At 33.4% G+C, this 18,763-nt stretch overlaps 1 protein-coding gene across 12 annotated transcripts in view; it reads right to left on the bottom strand.

Moving 5' to 3' along the window:
* Positions 1-18,763, bottom strand: part of LOC106029947 (sodium channel protein type 2 subunit alpha) — a 195,411-nt gene that overhangs the window by 17,476 nt on the left and 159,172 nt on the right. For all 12 annotated transcript variants that reach the window (XM_066999708.1, XM_066999707.1, XM_066999706.1 and 9 more), the window contains 7 exons: positions 18,075-18,207; positions 16,937-17,175; positions 15,850-16,023; positions 13,858-14,214; positions 12,184-12,663; positions 1,384-1,504; positions 860-1,014 (listed from right to left, as the gene is read on the bottom strand). In XM_066999708.1, the coding sequence (XP_066855809.1) occupies positions 860-1,014; positions 1,384-1,504; positions 12,184-12,663; positions 13,858-14,214; positions 15,850-16,023; positions 16,937-17,175; positions 18,075-18,207 (1,659 nt within the window). The remainder of the gene's footprint in view (positions 1-859; positions 1,015-1,383; positions 1,505-12,183; positions 12,664-13,857; positions 14,215-15,849; positions 16,024-16,936; positions 17,176-18,074; positions 18,208-18,763) is intronic.

Raw genomic sequence — 18,763 nt, forward strand, 5'->3', positions numbered from 1 at the left:
CAAAACATAACATTTATCTCTCAGCTGAGCTGCATTATGATCCACAAAACTTACTATAATTCTCCAAATCTTTTCTTCATTTATTTCAATGAATAGAAATGGCTTACTGTCATAAGGATTTCCTTTGTGATAGTTACAACTTCATATGAAAATTATCAAAATTGTATTAGAGATTTAATAATGGTTGTGACACATAATTTTGAGAAACTAGCAACTGAAACCAAAGTATACACACTAACCTGCAAAGAAATTCTGAACAGAGATTTCAAAAGAAAAGGTCTATGTTGGCAGTGAATCCCTTGTGCCTTGAAACCCAAGTGTGGCAAGTGCGCTATATTTTGCTTCTGATGTGAGGAACAAATTAATTCTGTACTGACTCAGCATACCCGATTTAGCATCAATTTGGCCAAATAACTGACAGGATCACTTTTGCACCTTACATCTTGGCTTGTCAATTCAAGTTGTTCTTGATATCTTCCTAGCTCAGCTGTGGTTTATTATAAATGTTTGTAAGTCAAAAGAAGCTAGTAAATCATATTCTATCTCTGACCAAGGAAAACAACAAAAAAATGCTAACATATAAAAAGAATATGGAGACATGTGAGTACCAGTTTGATATAACTAATTTCTTATTTCCATGAACACTACATTTTGATCACACCAAGCAATTTCCTTCATAGCCTGTGAGAAAACTTACACGTATAATACAATACATGCCAAATACTTGCTGAAATATGTTGGCATTAGGACATTTATTAACTGGATATTAAATTCTGATGTTACCTGTAGCAAGATAATTAACTGTAATTCTAAATGTTTGCTGCTTAAAATAGACACAATTGTTCCACATTGATATTACCAGAGCACCACTGCTGAGAAGAATCATGAAGACAATGAAGGTCTCAAACCAGTTGTGTTCAACAATCTTATAGCAGGTTTTCCTAAGATTCCACCAGATTTTCCCTTTCCCATCTTCTACACTGACTTGACAGCACTTGAATCTCCGCACACAGCCTAATTGTAATAATAAATTGAGATGTCAGAATAAGGTTAATACTTGTTAGGAATCACAAGTGAACAAAAGTAATTTGTTTTATTTCAGTAATACAGCAATAGATGGTTGTAAATAAGTATCTCTCTGAGTATTTCAGGGCTTTAGTTTCAATATTTGAAACAAAAACTTTCTAACTCCTATAATCCATATGAAGACGAAAGAGAGCACCAGAACAGTAATCTATGGCAGTACCTCTGAAAGAGATACTCACAGAAAAAGAAAATACAACCATAATAACAAAGCAGCTTTTTTATTTTGACTAAGAATAGAACCCAGTCCAAAGCAACACAACTAGGTCTAATCCCCTTAGTATATTGTAGTTCACCCACCTTCTGTGAAACAAGCCTCCGGCTCCAGAGCTTCTTCAGGTTCTACTTCTGGCTGCTCTCCTTCTGGAGGTAGTCCAATATCAACCGTGCTGCCTTCTGATGAACTAGATGCATTTAATTTCTGTGAATGAAACCCCACATATATATATATTTCATTTTTTAATTATTTTGAATAATGTTCATATTTGAAATGCATAACAAAATCTTTTGCATGTATTCCGTGCTCTGACATTAAAAGAAGAGTATCTTATCTACAATCTATAATGCCAAATTGCTCTACTACAGGTGAGGTCACAAGATTAGAAATTATATGCATATTTTCCCTATGGAAAATGTTTTGACATTTTCATACAAGGAATTGCTGAAGTTATTAGCCACATATAAGAATTGTGAAATTAAATTTCTGTAAATTAGGAATGAATGCCTTCTACACTTTGTACTGTTTTAGTTATTCCAATCATGTGGCTGCATTTGAGATTACACTTCATATAGCATATGTTAATACAAATCATTTTTCCAACATCATGACCAAACCAACAGCAAGCTGCAAAGATGTATTTTCATGTCTCAGGTAAATGTTGTTCTATCAAGTCTGTAAAATCTAAAGAGTTTGAATATAAATTTTTCATTATCATTGACATGAAAACACATATTACAAGTTGTACAGGACAGTTTAAGTCTCATTATTTCTAAAAGAGCATCACATTACTTTAAGAGCAGTAGCTGCTATCTTGCATTCTCAATTGCCAATGCATTTTCTGATTTTATTGTGCATTTTGAAACTACTTATTACTTTGTTACAGTACACATACATGTCCAATAACCATAAAAACAAACAAACAAACAAAAACCCCTTAATTTTTTGAGAACTGAAGTGAAAACAAATGTTTTAAAAACAATATTGTGATAAAACAATATGGAACCAATTAATCAAACTGATAATATATTCCAAATCTTCTATTTCATGCCATCATACTCTGCTGGCAAGAGACAAATATGAGTACTATAGTAAGTAAAAGCAGTTTGATCATGGCATTCTATGACTCTTCTAATGTTATCACTATGTGGAGTATAACATCAGTAAAATGGCTGCATTGATAAGTAGCTAATTTTATAAAGGGAATGATGTAAGCAGAGTTAGAACACAGTCTATGGGGAATCAATATTAAATAGGGGGATGATCCATGGAAACATTAAAGATATAACTTTGCTGACAATTAAAACTTAAGTTAGAGGCATTATTCCTTTAAAACATGTTCAAGAAGCTCCAACTTCTATAGAGTTTTTTGTAAAGGAAATGTAAACAATATTTATTTGCGAATACAGAAAGTACCATGAAACTTTAAGGTAATTTTCCACTGTTGACAAGATTCAGTATGTTCTTCAAACAAAGAGAAAATTAGTTTCTTTCCCACTCTGATTTTATCAAATGACAGTGACAATACATTGTGATTTTGACATAGGCTTAATCTTGATTTCTGTGTACCATGGTACACTATAGTCCACATTTTAGAGGAAGATGAAGCAAATGGAAACATTTATTGTATGGTATATTATGCATGTAATTTCAAAGATATCCACACCTCTATATGTTTCTTTGAAAATCCCAGTTTGCATATTCATGTCTTAAATCTGTGCATGAACTTTAGCATCTATGAGGTTAGGTCCAATGTACACACATGGATGCACACTTTTCTGCAGACTAGTATTTACAAATCTCCCATTTCAACATATTCAAAATTGTAGATGGTGTACGGCAGTTTTGTCATTGTGGAATACTGCCTCTACAATGGTGAAGCTGGAAAGTATGGGATAAATATTGCAGTCCTAAAGTAAGGACCACAGCATATAAACATGAGTGGAAGACAATCATCAGTTTGAGAAAAGGCCAGAAATGCTACAAACATAAGGAACATTCCAAAGAAATTTATGTACAGTGTCAAAATTAATGTTTACCAATACTATAAAATAAATAACTTTTAAACTGAGAAGTGACTATCTGTTCATAAACTTTTCTTAAAATGTTGCTTGCATCATTCCGATCTGGACAGCATTTCTAGCAGAATGCTGTAGTAGCAGAGCAAAAATAAAATTTATGAACTAGTTAAAATATAAGCTTGATAGACCCACTGTCCATTCTGTTACAAAAAAATGAAGAATTCAGTAACTCAGATATTACACAGAGTTTAATCAGCACACGTTAATTTGAAGAAGGACTAATAATTCCTATTACTGAAATTGCATATGACTAACAGGTAACTCAAGATGGGAGATTAGAGATAATCACTATGAAGAGATCAAAATGATCAGGTAGAAAAGCTAGAAAATGATACAGCAGAACAGTCAATTATCAGGAGCATCAGAAATCCATCTTTATTTATGTGGGCCAGTATGTACGGTGAGTTGTATCTTACAAGAATCTTTTCATTGAAAAACTGGTATGCTTCTTGTAAAGAGCTGTAATAATAATCACAGGAGTTAAGCTAAACAGATAAATCCTAAATTGAATTATCAGCATTTGAAACACAGCAATAAAATGCCTTATCCTACTGAGAATTCAGTTACTCTTCTGTTATTGATGTAACAGAGTATTTCCTTAGCACGCTGTTCTTGCACACTTGAAATTAGCTCCAAACAGGTTACTCTATGAACAATCATATTACAAACATTATTCAACAAATTAAATCTGTAATAACTAAGTATCATTTTGGGAAGAAAAAAAATGTTTAACAGAAATAATTATTAGCTATCTTTTTGTTTCTCTGTTCTTTTTAACACTGAATTTATTGTATGGCATTCTACATAATATTTATAAAAACTAGTATGCATTACAAACAGGTAGGAAGGTTCTACAATACATCTTAAGATGTCATCAAATCAATTAAGTTCAGTGTAGCAGGAAAAGTTTTCAGTAACAATCACATATTTCCACAGCAAACTTCTGTTCTAGTATAAAGCAAATGACCCAGGGATATTGTACTGATTTCTACATATTCAACACAAAATCACCCGGGAGTAGATCATGTTATTGCTGATTATGTTTTATCCATATGCTTTAATACATATGAAGACTTTTTCTATCACTGAACTGGAATTGCCAGTGTTCACACATACAGAATCCAGCTGTATGGGTTGACTATCCCCATTTGCAAACCCTGAAACGTTGGGTATACAGCTTATGTCCCAGTTCTTCACCTGAACATATCTCAAAGTTACTTTTGCACCTGATAAATTCTTCTCTGCTCACCAGCATTACAAAAACTGGATTTAGACAATGTTATCTACTAAACATGTATATGGCTTTTTAAAAGAATGAACCTGTAGAAACAAAGTAATCATCAAAACCAAACTTTATCTTTGCTATGCTAGCAAGTCCTTTTTCAACCTTTTTTGATACCATGGTTCTAGATTTCAAAAGCATTTAGTCACTCAGATTACAAGAGATTTATCAAGGTCAATTATTAGACACTCTTCAAGAATTATGATGCTAGATAATAAAAAAGAAAGGTTTTGTGAACGGTATGCTAAGGAAATTATTCTCAGAGGAATCTACTTTTAAAAAAACTCAGAACATACATTGTGTCTTCATGAAAGACACTAACTTACATGGTTCAAAAGCAGCAATATACTGATTATCATAGATATATGTCTTTTATGGCATATTTACCAACAGCATTGCCATTCATGCTTTAGTCATCAATACAGTACAGTATACAGAGATACAGCTTTTAGTTTAGCTTTCAAGAAAGAAACTGAAAGTGGAAAGCAGCTTGCCTATCAGAGAAGCATTGCAAAAAGCAGCAGCCAAGTTTAGGTCAGGAAGTTTTTGAAATAAACTACTTTCTGAACCTTCACAACATCTCATAGATTCACACAATTCTGCTTCACTTACAGCCAGGCCACTTTGAGCTTCTAACATTTCTTTCTTTCTTTGTTTCTAAGATGATTATCAGAGAGTAGCTAAACAGCTCTTAATTTAACATTTTTAATGAAGCCTGAAGTTTCGTGATTGGTCAGGGTGCTGTCAAAATCAAAATTTAAGGGACTGAAGCAGCAAAGAGCAGAATAGACAGGGGCAGTAAGATGGCGCCAAGAGAAACCACCATTTTCATTTTGCTTTCATTTCCGTTCCTCCCAACACCTGTGAAAACATTAAATAATGGAAAATATATTTTTCTTTTTCTCAGTGCTGTCTGGATGTCAGTATGAAAAGGAGATGATCTCTGATTTTGGTAGTGATGTTAACTCCAAACTTACACAGTCTGTTCCAGTACAGCTACGTCACCTATAAAAACAACCAGGTGGCTAAATATCATTGTAGTTCCACTGGTACAGCTAAGTGGCACCTGGCACTTTCTAGTGCTTATACAGTCAGGCATAACAACTCTACCAGGTCAAAAAAACAGAACATTGTAAATCAAGGCAAAACTATTTTGTGTTATGGTTTGCAAATACTGCAAAAACCCAGAGTCCTTAAATTACAGTCCACTCTGTCCTTTACTGATATTCATAATTACTTTAATCTACGTATTCATAAACATTTGATAATTGAAAATATTTGCAAGAATGCTTGATGAAAGCAAAAGCATTGTAAGTAGCAGTGCAAATATTTGCAAAAGCACTCCCATTGTAAGCCACTTAAAAAGGCTCTTTAATTCATACAAACAATAGCAAAAGGATATTTCTGAAACATCATGGGCCTACTGTTTGTAAAGATTAACTAAGTTAACTGCAAGGAGAAACAATATCTCACAATTTAATATCATACACATCTGACAATATGGTGTGACCATTTCATAAACAAATCAAAGCCTGAATTTTTCAGAGCAGCAAAGAATTTTGAATATCTGTAGATCAAAATATGACTTATCAGATAAATTATTCATTACAAATAGAAGATAAAAAGCTATTTAATAAGTGTATATTAATTCCACTTATTTACCAAAATGAAAGCAGCATCATATTGCACTATGGTGTTGTAAATATTATGGTAATTTTTAATAGGTGAGATGCAAATTATTCTGAAGTTGGGAACCTTTTGGTCCTAAATCAATAACTTATTTACTGGATTGCTGAGCTGCATTTATTACCCATAAAGTGAGAATAAGTTTAAGTTTCTCAGGGCAGACAATTTTAGATGTTTAGGGAGGTAGTCAGTTTGTGAGCATAAATTAAAGAGCTATGGAAAGACTGAATTGGCCAGATTTTGTCATCAGTTTTCTCTTTGCACCTCTACACATATAAGTGCGGGTGTAAGTAAGAGCAGAACTGATCTCTGAATGTTTGACCAGCCAAACACCCATTTTCTATAAGCTTTTTTAACCAAATGATTGTCACATGCTTGGACTGTAGAAATTAAATGAATTTCATGCTTAATGGTGCTTCAATTACTGCATATTAATCCCCCAAATAACTAAATGCTTATATGAATACTGAAGAAACGCATTTCTAGGGAAAATTGTAGAAAAAAATATATATATGGCTATCATGAGTTTGCAAGCTATCTTCATTACAATCTAAAATACTACAATAGCATGAAAGTTTTCAAAAACAGTTAGCAGCCTTCCATTATCAACACAATTTATAGATGGACTTCTTAATATTCTGATGAGAAAGATTTAGGTGTTACATATCCTGCCTTCTAACAAAATGAAAGAAAATCTTTCAAAACTAGGATCCTGAAAATTTTACCATCAAGACTGGGAAAGGTACATAGCATGCACTGCCAAATACTGTTAGAATATCATAAAAAGTATAGCATCTGAACTGTAGAAATATTGGGGCTGCCAATCTCGCCTGACCATGCTGTGATGCAAGTCCCGTGGCTCAGCAGAGAGCAGCTGTGCATGTTTGTAGTTTATTGCAATGAATGGGACGGGAGCTGAATAGCATGCAGGCCAGTCAATATCCATTAAAAAGTGATTATATATATATATATATATGTATAATTTGCTTAGGTAACCTGTGTAAAATTGGTGACACGATGCTCTGCCTCCCTAAAAGGCACCAGAGCTGCACTCTTGTCTGATCCAGCTTGGTTCTACTCCTGTGAGAAGAATGGTAGGAAGTGAAGTTCAGGACACAGCACCTTGGCTTTTTTGCGCTGGAAATTCTTATAAAAAATATTGGCTGAGTAAAGATTTCATACATTTACTTTTCATTAATTCAGAAAAACATGAATATATGTGAGAACACAAGACAATAAGTATCTTTAAGATTGCTGAATACTGCTGAAAATAAAATATACATTAAGGTGTCTGCAACAGTATTAGGAGATCCCACATACATTAAAAATAAAAAATATCTTGTAGCTTTGTATATCTCAGTTTATACTAGCCTAGAAGTTACACTTAAAATAAAAATCTAGTTATTACACAGATATACATGCACTACAAAATTTTCTATATACACCATCCCCATAGTACTAAAGGACCTAAAAAGGAAAATATATTTTACAGCTTCTGTGCCGGATAGCAGCAACGCAGTTCAGGTCTTCAGACCTGCATGGACAACAGACTCAGCATAGTGGCTCCATATACGTTAATGGCCCTACTTTCTTGGTAACGTTTTATTTAGGATATGTTCCCTAATTTCCTTATTGCATTGAATTTCCCCAGTACCATTCTTATGGACACAACATCTTCATAATTATTTCTTTTTTTTTTTAGGCCTCAAAGGCAATCTTCTAGAACAGAGCTTTTCATTATGTTCATATACCTACTAGCATGTCTGATATTGTATGTTTTGTTTCTAGAAGGTCATCATTGAGTTAATATTTCCATCAGAATGCTGGAAAAGATGCATGTTATAATGAAGAATTCACTAAACATTAATATACTTAATTAAAACTTGCTAATAAATTATAATTACTATGTAGAAATTCATCTTATTGCCCTATGCCACAATGAATACATGCATCCATGTATGTAGAGAGACAAAAAAAAACCCCACCACCACCACCACAACAAAAAACAACAACAACAAAAAAAAACAACACAGACACACACTCATCAGTATCTGGCTATTTTCTGCAGTGATCTCACAGTACATTACACTGGTGTCTAAGCTGTCTTTCATTTCAGATTCTGCTAAATAAATGTGTTTTGGTGGCAATTTCTAACTTGAGCACTTTTAATTTGAGTTTGTAAGCAATAAAGTGACTGTAGATCAATGCTCAGCAACATCAGAATTATATGAATCGGAAAATATGAGAAAGCAGAAACGCAAGTCATGGTACAGCATGACAAAAAAAGAGGAAGTCTTGAACAAAAAGCCATTTATAGTCACTTCTTAATTTTAAAAATGTCTTATTTCACTAATTTCATGACCAGGCTGTTGGTCCTGTGACTAGTATGCCCCTATTCTCCATATCAAAAACCACAGCGAATAAGAATTCTCTAGTGAAAAGTAGGAACCAGGATTAAGATCAAAAACTCTACTTTTGTGATTAAAATACATTTGAATTTTAGGCACTTAAATCCAGAAAAATACTCATAATCATCATTGCTTAACTACTTTGTCTCTCTTGAAGACGCCTGAATTTTGTAAATGTTTACTTTCAATTTTTTACCTTCAATTTCTGCAAAAGCAAAAAATTTTGGTCCTAAGTATGTTCACAAGTGTTTCAGGCTTGACTAGGCAAAACTGCTTGGCATTTGCTCATTCCTGACTAAATATGCACTTCTTTGTCTATCACCTGAGGTATTCATTTTTCAGTTTGTGAAGCACGCTTAACACACACGTATACAAGACTAAGTTTTGCCAAGAATGAAATGAAATTGAATTAATGAATGAAATTATCTGCAGGAGAAAGACTTCCTTTTACTAAGTCTTAATGACCAGCACTCATGCCTCAAATGTGAGAGAAGCCACTTTAAAAATCTCCCTATAGGAATTCAAATCTGTATTTTTGTGTCCTTGTAAAATAACCCAGTCCTTACACTGGGAAAATGAAAGATATAGCTAATGAATACAGTCAATAGTCATACCATCCTCCTATATGATGGAGAAATAGATGTGCTATTGTCATTAAGGTCATATTCAGTCCTGATATCTATCAGCCTATTGGTTTGAATACGATACATCTTCCATTTCTTCTACTTACTTAAAGCTCTTGTGCAGTAAATACACAAGATTAAGTGGACTACAAAAGGAGCAAGAAGCAAAAGTGAGTGCATTGGTGATCAAAGAATTCATATGGGAAATTCAGATTTTGGTCCCTGTTCCAAGGGAGTTCACATATTTTAGCCATCAACTATTGAATGTTAAAAAATTATAAAAAAAAATCTGTAGTAGGGAAAGATTTATTTTGCAAAACAGATAGCGTAATCTTTAGGCACTCCCAAAAGTCATGTTCCTTCTTGCTGTCACTGTTTAGTGAATCACAAATTGTTTTCTGCATAATAGTTGCAACTTCAGCATGAGAAACCGAGAATACTCCATTACATTTTCTAAAACAGATTTCAGCATAGAATTAAATAATCACTAATGAAAATGTTTAAAGTCCTTCTTTCTGTAATATAAAACATAAATCTAATATTTGCATAGCTTCGTAACCATTGAAAACAAACAAAAAAAAAAAAAACAAAAAACAACCAACCACAGGAAAAGTTTACAGCACACCTTAAAACATGGTTTACTACTACCATGAATTAACCTGATGCAGACAGGATCTCAGAATAAGAAGTGAAGAGAGGAGAGTTTAGAGTAACGCTTTTCTGAGTGCATACTTTTGATCCTAACAGGACTTAATAGTCAACATCTCAGACTATATCTGCCAGAAAATTTTCTTTCAGTGCCATTCATACAGTAATATCATCTGAAGCGTCATTGCCAGTTACAATATATCTGCAGCATACACTAACAGTATCTTCTTCACACTTTCCAAATGAGGTATTTAGAATATTTTATTAAAAATCATAGGCTTAGGCTGACAGCATCTTTGAAACTGATAGAAATACTGTTCTAATATTAACTTTACAGACAAATGCAGAATGACAGATTGTTACTCAACAGAGATAGCAATAAATATTTTGTGATGAAGAAATCCAAAGTATTCTGTTTACTAGTATTGGAATTTAATTTATGACACCAAACTTTTAGTACATCTTCTGGATATCACTAGTTGCTAAGCAAGGAAAAGACTGAAAATTATGGATGTGCTTGAAGATGATTAGCACGACCATAAAGAACAAACCCAGAAGGTCCAGGCCTATACCAAGAAACAACACAATTTACAGTAAGTCAGAATAATGAACTGTGACATTATTGTGATATGCAAATGTTATGGATAATCTCACTGTTAGGTGGAAATTCATCAGATTAGCAGTAGAATTTTCTGGTCATTAGTCAGCAGTAAACTTTGAAACAGTTAACAATGGAGCAATAGAATAACGGAATGATAGAACAATGCCCTGTGTGTTGTAAGGTGCCTGAAGAAGATTCCTTGTCTCATCCTAAGTACAAAGATAGAATGGAATCAATCAACATCGTACATTCAAGACCAATAAACTTTCATATCATCACCCTCTTCTTTACACAGAACAATTAAAGAGCTAATTAATAGAACTTCTGCTTTGTTGTAGACCCCATGGTCATGAAAAGTAAGAGAAACACTAGTAGAAACAATATGTAAAAAAAAAAAAAAAAAAAAACCTACCCACAACAATGTATTTTTGAAAGAACAGTGAAGAAATTTCTGAAGAGAGACAAGAAAATGTGACTAAAAATGTGATGCAGACAGTGCAAGAAAGGATCTTGGGGTAAGAATTATTAGAATCTTATCCATATTTATATCCTCAGATTCAAGTGTGAGAAAATCATTTATGAACTTCTTTATGTTAGTTTATGTCTACACCACAGCATGCAGTACTGCTCAAAAATGCCCATGCTAATTCTGAATGAACAAGAATTGCTACTGAACATAGCACAGACTTACTACATGATGCAGTGTGCCTCCACCATGTACAACTGCACAGGCTTAACACAGTAAGAATGGCATTGGCATCCACTGTTACTCACTAACTGCTAGCTTGGAGTTGTTCATTTGGCACCACATTGTGCCAGACAGAGGTGCGTTTTACTATTTTCACAGTAGGTATCAGATGTAAACATCTTAAAGCTTTAAAAATGACAGTGGGTAACCATAATCTTATACTGAGATATAAAGCTTCATAACATTTTTTGAGACATAAAGCTTCGTAATTTTTTCTTTTCTTTTTTTTTTTTTTTTACTGCAAGGTCACTACTTCATTTCTTCAGCAGTTCTACTACCATCAGATGACAGTGATTGAGATGAAATCATCTAGTGATGCTAGTCCAATATTCAAATATACTTATGATGTATACAGATGTTTTTTGACTACATCAAGATAGTTAAAAGCATCAGGATGAACAATTAATTTGACAGGAGGCTCTCCAGAAAGTAGACAAAAGAATAAATAACTAAACTAATGAAGTAAGTATCGAGATACTTGCAAAACTCACCCCCCACATTTTATAAGAGTTTTGGTATCCAAGGCTATTAAATTGTTCATTTTCTTGTAAGTGAATTAACTCAATAAAATGGGGGGGAAAATAATATTAATTTACTTTAAAATTGTTTTATACTATCTGATTTTTAAGGTAAATACAATCTTTTACTACCATCTCATTCAAAACTTGCAATCTTACATCAATTTATCTTAAATACAAGTTTGCACACTGTGTTATACAGCAATTAAATATAGATTTTTATTCAACACTAGTATGCTTAGAAGAGTAAAAAGGATTGGAATGTTTTTAACATAGAAATAGTCCTACCTCTTTGCTTTCTTCCAGGTCTGACTCGCTGCTAAACTCTTCTGTATTTAAGTTTTCGAAATCAGATTCGCCGACAGCAATTGGCACTGTCACAGTGAGGCTTGGGTTGTTTATGAATGACATGTAATCACTTTCATCAACAACATATTTTTCCACGCTGCTGCCTATGCCACTCGTAGTTCCATTCCCTTCTTTAAGATAGGCAAGGTTTTTACCTATTTCTACTATCGTGTGATTGGAAATACAGCTGTCTTTTTTGTTGTTTAGGTCTTCAAGAGGTTTGATTTCATCTAAAACTTTTTGCTTTCTAACAAAGGCTTTTTGGATGAATTCACGCACTTTTCTCTTCACATAGTCTATGCCCTTCTGAATCCTTGCCACAGCAATCTGTAGATTGTTCATTTCATTATCATCATCTGTAGCAGCAAGGTTGTCTGAACTAAAGGAGCTCAGCAGCAAGGCCAGAAAGAGGTTGAGTACCTAAAAGACAGTAAAGAGAAAATAACCTGGATCTCTTATTTTAAAGTCATACAAGTAATTCCATTACGGGTTGTTTGATATGACATAATTTTTATATCACACCTAGCACTTTATCTCAAACCACTTTCTTTCTGCTATTTCCAATCCATACTCCCTATGCCCTTTTATTATAACTTGACAAAAACTTAATTATTAAATTAGCTTCCAGAACTTGACTAATATAGGTGAAAATCTAACTCTTCCTTGACTTTCTTCTCCACACAAAGTCTTGCAGGTCTGCTTCTCAAAATGGAAAATGACATAGGGAAACAGGATACAACCTAATATGTAGTATGCAAGCCATATAAGTCATTTCCTTAGTAGTGTTCATACGCAAGGGGAATGCAGGCAGACTCCAGTTTTCTACAATTCAGAAGATCATAATTTCAGTGTGTCTAATTCAGAATATAATAAATTATATATTTGCCCAGAATACCTCAGTCTGGTTTTGTTTTGTGCTTGAAAACTAGCTAATAGATAAAGAATCAACAGATGTGATATATTTTGGTTTTAGGAAGCTGTTTCACACATTCCGTCACATTCTCAGGACAGCAATGCTGGTACAGAAATTTGGTATGTCATTTGGGGATGTATAATGAGGAATGGTATGTGTAAGACATGGAGTATAATTATTCCAAATTATTCAACACTTGTGCCTCTATCCAGAAAATGGCACTTGGGAGGAATTCAGAGACCAGCAACAACAGGATTAAGCAGTTTAGAAAGCATCACTTATGAGAAAAAAATTAACAGCTAGGCTTATTCTGTTTCAGAAGTAAAAGACTGAAAGTGGAAACAGTAAGCCTTTAGGTAATATAAATGTTGTCATGAAGACCAATTGTTTTGCATGATTATTGATACCAGGCAATCTAATTGGCTGCAAAGGTGATTTAAGCTAGATTTTTTTAAGGGCATCTTTATGACAATATTTTATGAAAATAATTTAGCACTGATCTTACTAAAGATGTTACAAACTCAGTGAAGATTTAAAAGAGGTACACAAACTGGTCAAGGTATATTTGAACTTTGTGTAGAGAAAGGGCAAATGAATTAAACAATTTCCTAAAGTTCTTCAGTCTCCATCTCTCTGATTTCTAAAGTGTGAAAAATAGGAAATACATTCTAAAACTTTAAAAACTCTCATTGATTACATACCACTAGGTTTCCAATCACCATGACCATCATAAAGACAGTAAGGCACATAGTTTGGCCTGCAACTTCCATGCAGTCCCACATTGTTTCTATCCATTCTCCACACAACACTCGGAACACAATCAAGAAAGAGTGGAAAAAGTCATGCATGTGCCAGCGTGGAAGTTCACAGTCACTGGAGATCTTGCAGACACATTCCTTGTAGCTTTTCCCAAACAGCTGCATTCCAACCACAGCAAAAATGAACACAATGATGGCCAGCACCAGGGTCAAATTCCCCAAAGCTCCCACTGAGTTGCCAATAATCTTAATGAGCATATTTAGAGTTGGCCAAGATTTTGCCAACTTGAAAACTCGAAGCTACAAAACAGAAGAAAAATACACAGTTATTCGTGTTATTAATTGTAATAAATCATCACTATACATTTCATATTCCAGTTACCATGTGTATAAATCATGTGTCACATAACTTTTATAAACTTTAAATACAGAGTTACAAACTTTATACTTTAGTTATAGTACTAGATATCAGTAGTCTTAAGTCCTTATCTGAGTCACAAGAAGCCAAAAATACTGTCTCTGCTCACTTCAATTACACTGCGATTCTTACAAAGTCTCCAGTTCAGCCTTTGCCTCCTTTGATGACTGTAGATATCTACAGACAAATTGGTCAAAACATTCTTTTCTCCTTCAGTTAATTCTAAGAGAATACTACAAAAAATAAATCAGTGCATGTGGAATGTGATCAGCTTAACAAGATTATTAGTGTTTAGACACTCAGATCTCCTTATTCATTAGCAGAGAGATGGAAGAAATGGCTTTCCTAAATGGAGAAACAAGCTAGAGTTTTTAATGACAGGCATAGAAGTTACTTACAAGTATCTCTTACAACACCTTTTCTGTCATGAAAAATAAGCACCATGTGCGTCTTACAAAGTTTACCATGCAATGTTGAGAAAAGTGGACAAAAGAAAATGCTATATTAAAGTGCGAATTAGACAAAAATTGACATAATTGGAAAGATATAGCAAGTGTTCAGACAATCAAAGGAATTTAAATGTAAATATTATTTAATGGAATGAGACATAATTAAAATACATATAGATGCAAAGGAAAATACAGAACTCTATTACTGAGGGAGAAGTCAATCCAGACAGATACTCGACTTTAGGAAAATATAATATAATGCTATATGGAGAACCAGCAAATAGATAAATTAAAAAAATAAAAATAAAAAAACCCCTCTTTTTCATAGAGGCTTTATTTAATTATTTTTTTTAGGTTTGCTTTATTTAAGGCAGGAGTTGATGACCAGGAACTCTAGTTTAATTTCTCTTATTGTTTATGTCTTTTTAAAGAGGATTTGAACATCAAATTGCATGCTAGCCTAGTCTTCAGCAAGACCAAGGCTTTTCAAGTTCCTATTCATGTCAGAGGTATCTAAGAACAGACAGGGATACTCTAGTGATTTCAGAACAGAAAATATATATTTTCTATCCAAAGAAAATTCTTAACACTGCTTTCTTCTAAAAATAACCTTGTAAGCAAACTGGTAATGGAAGCTTATCAGCTAAACAGTTGATAAACTTTTATTAATTAATCAGTTATTTACTAAGTGGATTACTTATCTTCTTCAGTCATAGGTTGTGATGGTCTGTGGCTCTTGCATTCTTTATTCCCTCATTTATGAAAAAAAAAAAGACTCTAAAAGATACCACTATTTAAAAGGTTAATTCTTAAAGCACACCCCTGCTGCAAACAAAATTGATGTTGACAATGTTTTGAAGGAGAAACAGACATTATCAAGATAACGTATAAAACAAACTTGACATAATAAATATTTGCCATTAAGCAGTATGGAATTTAGTATTTTTTAAGTTCTTATGCAAGGAACTTCTGACTCAGCTAAATATATAACGTACAAATGAAAAATGCAAGACATAAATGCACAAATATAAAAAAAATATAGAAACGTATTTTATTTAGTATATTTACCAATCGGAATGATCGAAGGACAGATAATCCTTCTACATTTGCAAGGCCAAGCTCCATTAAACTAAGACTCACTATAAAACCATCAAAAATATTCCAGCCCTCTTGGAAATAATAGTAAGGATCCATGGCAATTATCTTGAGAAACATTTCTGCTGTGAAAATTCCAGTAAACACCTGCAACGAAAATACAGTTTCTTACTCCATTTTAATGAGAAAATATTATAATGTTTATATCTTATATATAAAATATTATAAAATAAAACTGTCAGATTCAACCTTTGTTAGGTTTATATCCTCAGCAAGCAATCCATGATGAATCTGAATACCTTCTCTATATTCCAATAGACTTGGTTAGGAATTAAATTCAGATTTGAAGCTTACATATGCATCACAGTGTTTGGTTGTCAAAGAAGAAAGGGGAAAAGTGTTTTCTATGCAGTTAATATGCATGCATAAATACTGATACATAGAATCTCTTCTGATTTTAATACTCAGTTTTTTCTTCTCAAATATCATCTTTGCCCTTGTGACATCTCATCTTTTTACTTCTAGGGGTAAAGATAAATTTGTAAGAGGAGCAATTATTTTATTAAGAAAAAAAGTTGTTCTTAATAGCACTGTCATCCTACTTCACCACCTCCTGTGAAGTCACAGAATATATGCTGTGCTCACTGGGTCTTTCCCCTCTACAGACAGGACATCAGAAGGTGCTAGTGAGGAGTAGAAAAGGTGTGGGATTGGATCCGAAGATTCTTTCAATTTGTAAGTGTTCGTTCCGGAGAAAACATTATATAAATTTCTGTAACTAGCTTCAATGACAGAAGCTGAGGATTCTAAAAATCAAAATGCATATTGATTCAATAAATCTTACCATCTTTTGCAAAGGGAAGAGAATTAAATTTCATAAAGCAAGAATGGATAAATCCACAAATGTCAAGAGGCGCTTTACAGCTTAAATTTAAATTCAACAATCCCAAGCCTATTACTATCTAGTCAACATTTTCTTTTAAACTTATGTACATAGGCTACATGAGAATTATTTAAGAAAAATGCATTTGACATACATTGTACATCATGAAAGACTTACAAGGTTTCCTACTGAAAGCACACCACTGAACTGTTCTGTCATTGGATAGTGTTCCATGGCCATGAACAGGGTATTAAGAACAATGCAGATAGTAATGGCCAGATCAACAAATGGGTCCATCACAATCAAATTTACAATATGTTTGACTTTCAGCCAGGGAGTGCAACAGTCCCAAATCAAGCAAGTGTTAGCAAATTTGTACCAGCATGGTGGGCATTTCTGTCTTGATTCTTCAAGTTCTAGAGAGAAAAAGGTAAATAACATTTTAAAGATATTTCTCTATTTAAACATATTACCAGTCCTGCTCATTAGGCCTGGGTATTTTCCTCTGAAACCAAGACTAATGTCCAGTCAAAAAAAAAAAAAAAATAAAAAATAATCTGTTCCACTATATATTAGATTTGATGTGAAATGAATATCAAATATTCAATAAATAAAATAACCACTTAAAAATAAATGCTGCATAGGATGCAAAGTAAAAATTTGCCTTAGGAATCTGGCATGCATAGAATGAATAAAATATATCACATTTTACTCAGGAAGGATAAACTCTTAGAAAGAGCCTAAAGTCAGACAACTATTTAGACACAATTATGGTCCAAATGTGCAAACCTGCCCATTTGCTATCTTGGGCATAGTCATTTAAGCCTCAGAACAACATTTTGCCCTTTATTACAACAAGTAGTTTTTTAATTCCATGTTTTGGAACCATTGTATTTAGTCTAACAGAAAGAGCAACGTGATCTTTCCTTTGTGAAACAGCATGTCTGGTGAATTGGTAGAAGGGGATTGTTCTACTGCAAGAAGCATAGCCATTTCACTAATCTAAATAGAACTTTTACCCTGAAACACAACTCCTCTAGAGAAATGCTGCATTGATCAATTGCTTTCTGCTTGCACTTTTCTTGGAAGTTTGCTGCTTCCATCTCAAACCTATACTGAAAGCTTGATTGCTTTTCCAAATACATCAGTCCATATTAAAAAATACACAAACAAACAAAATAACTACCTCTATATACAAATCTCACCTTGTCTTTACCTTTAGGTTCACATAGCTACCTTTAAACACCACTACTACTTAGTGTGTCATACATTTAATAGTAACTGTATCATAATACAAAAATTCTATTGTACATACCTTCCATTGTATTTGTAAGCATGCTGGCTATACTCATTGCTCTTTGCCTTGCACTAGGATCTGTTAGGTAGTCCATAGGAACATGGTAAGAACTAGATCGTCTCTTTCTTAAGTCAGTCTCTGTAGTAGTGCCCTGAAAATAAAACACTGATAAACTAGCCTATCAATTGTTCATTTCATAAGAATAACACTGTAAATTATTATCAAAGTAAAATGGTTTCACACACTCTGGTGTCCTGCCCCATGCTCCATTATACTGTTGTTTTGCAAGAGAATGATGTAATGCCTATCTTTGTATACAGCGAATAGCCAAATACATTTGTAGGACTGCTCTTGTGCTCAAAGAATGTGTGTTTAACTATTTTGCTGAAACAGGGCTGAGACATTAAGACAGATTCATGAGTTTTTAGACTATAAAAAGTTCCATGATGCTTGTCAATGAGCTCTGCCATATATATCCCTCATATTAGGCAGTGAAGTATTTTTCTAAACATGAAAATGCACAGCCCACACAGCTAGCTGTAAGAGCACAAAGTATTAAGTGTATTTTATTAAGATAACTTTGAAGTTATTAACTTCCTAGCACACATTTCAAAACAAATAAGAGAAAAATATTTATTAATGTTGACGTCACAAAAAAAAAAAAATCACTAGGAAAATTAACAATTCGATAGGAACACTAACTAGCA

The sequence above is a fragment of the Anser cygnoides genome, chromosome 6 (assembly GCF_040182565.1).
Source record: "Anser cygnoides isolate HZ-2024a breed goose chromosome 6, Taihu_goose_T2T_genome, whole genome shotgun sequence".
Lineage (NCBI taxonomy): Eukaryota > Metazoa > Chordata > Aves > Anseriformes > Anatidae > Anser > Anser cygnoides.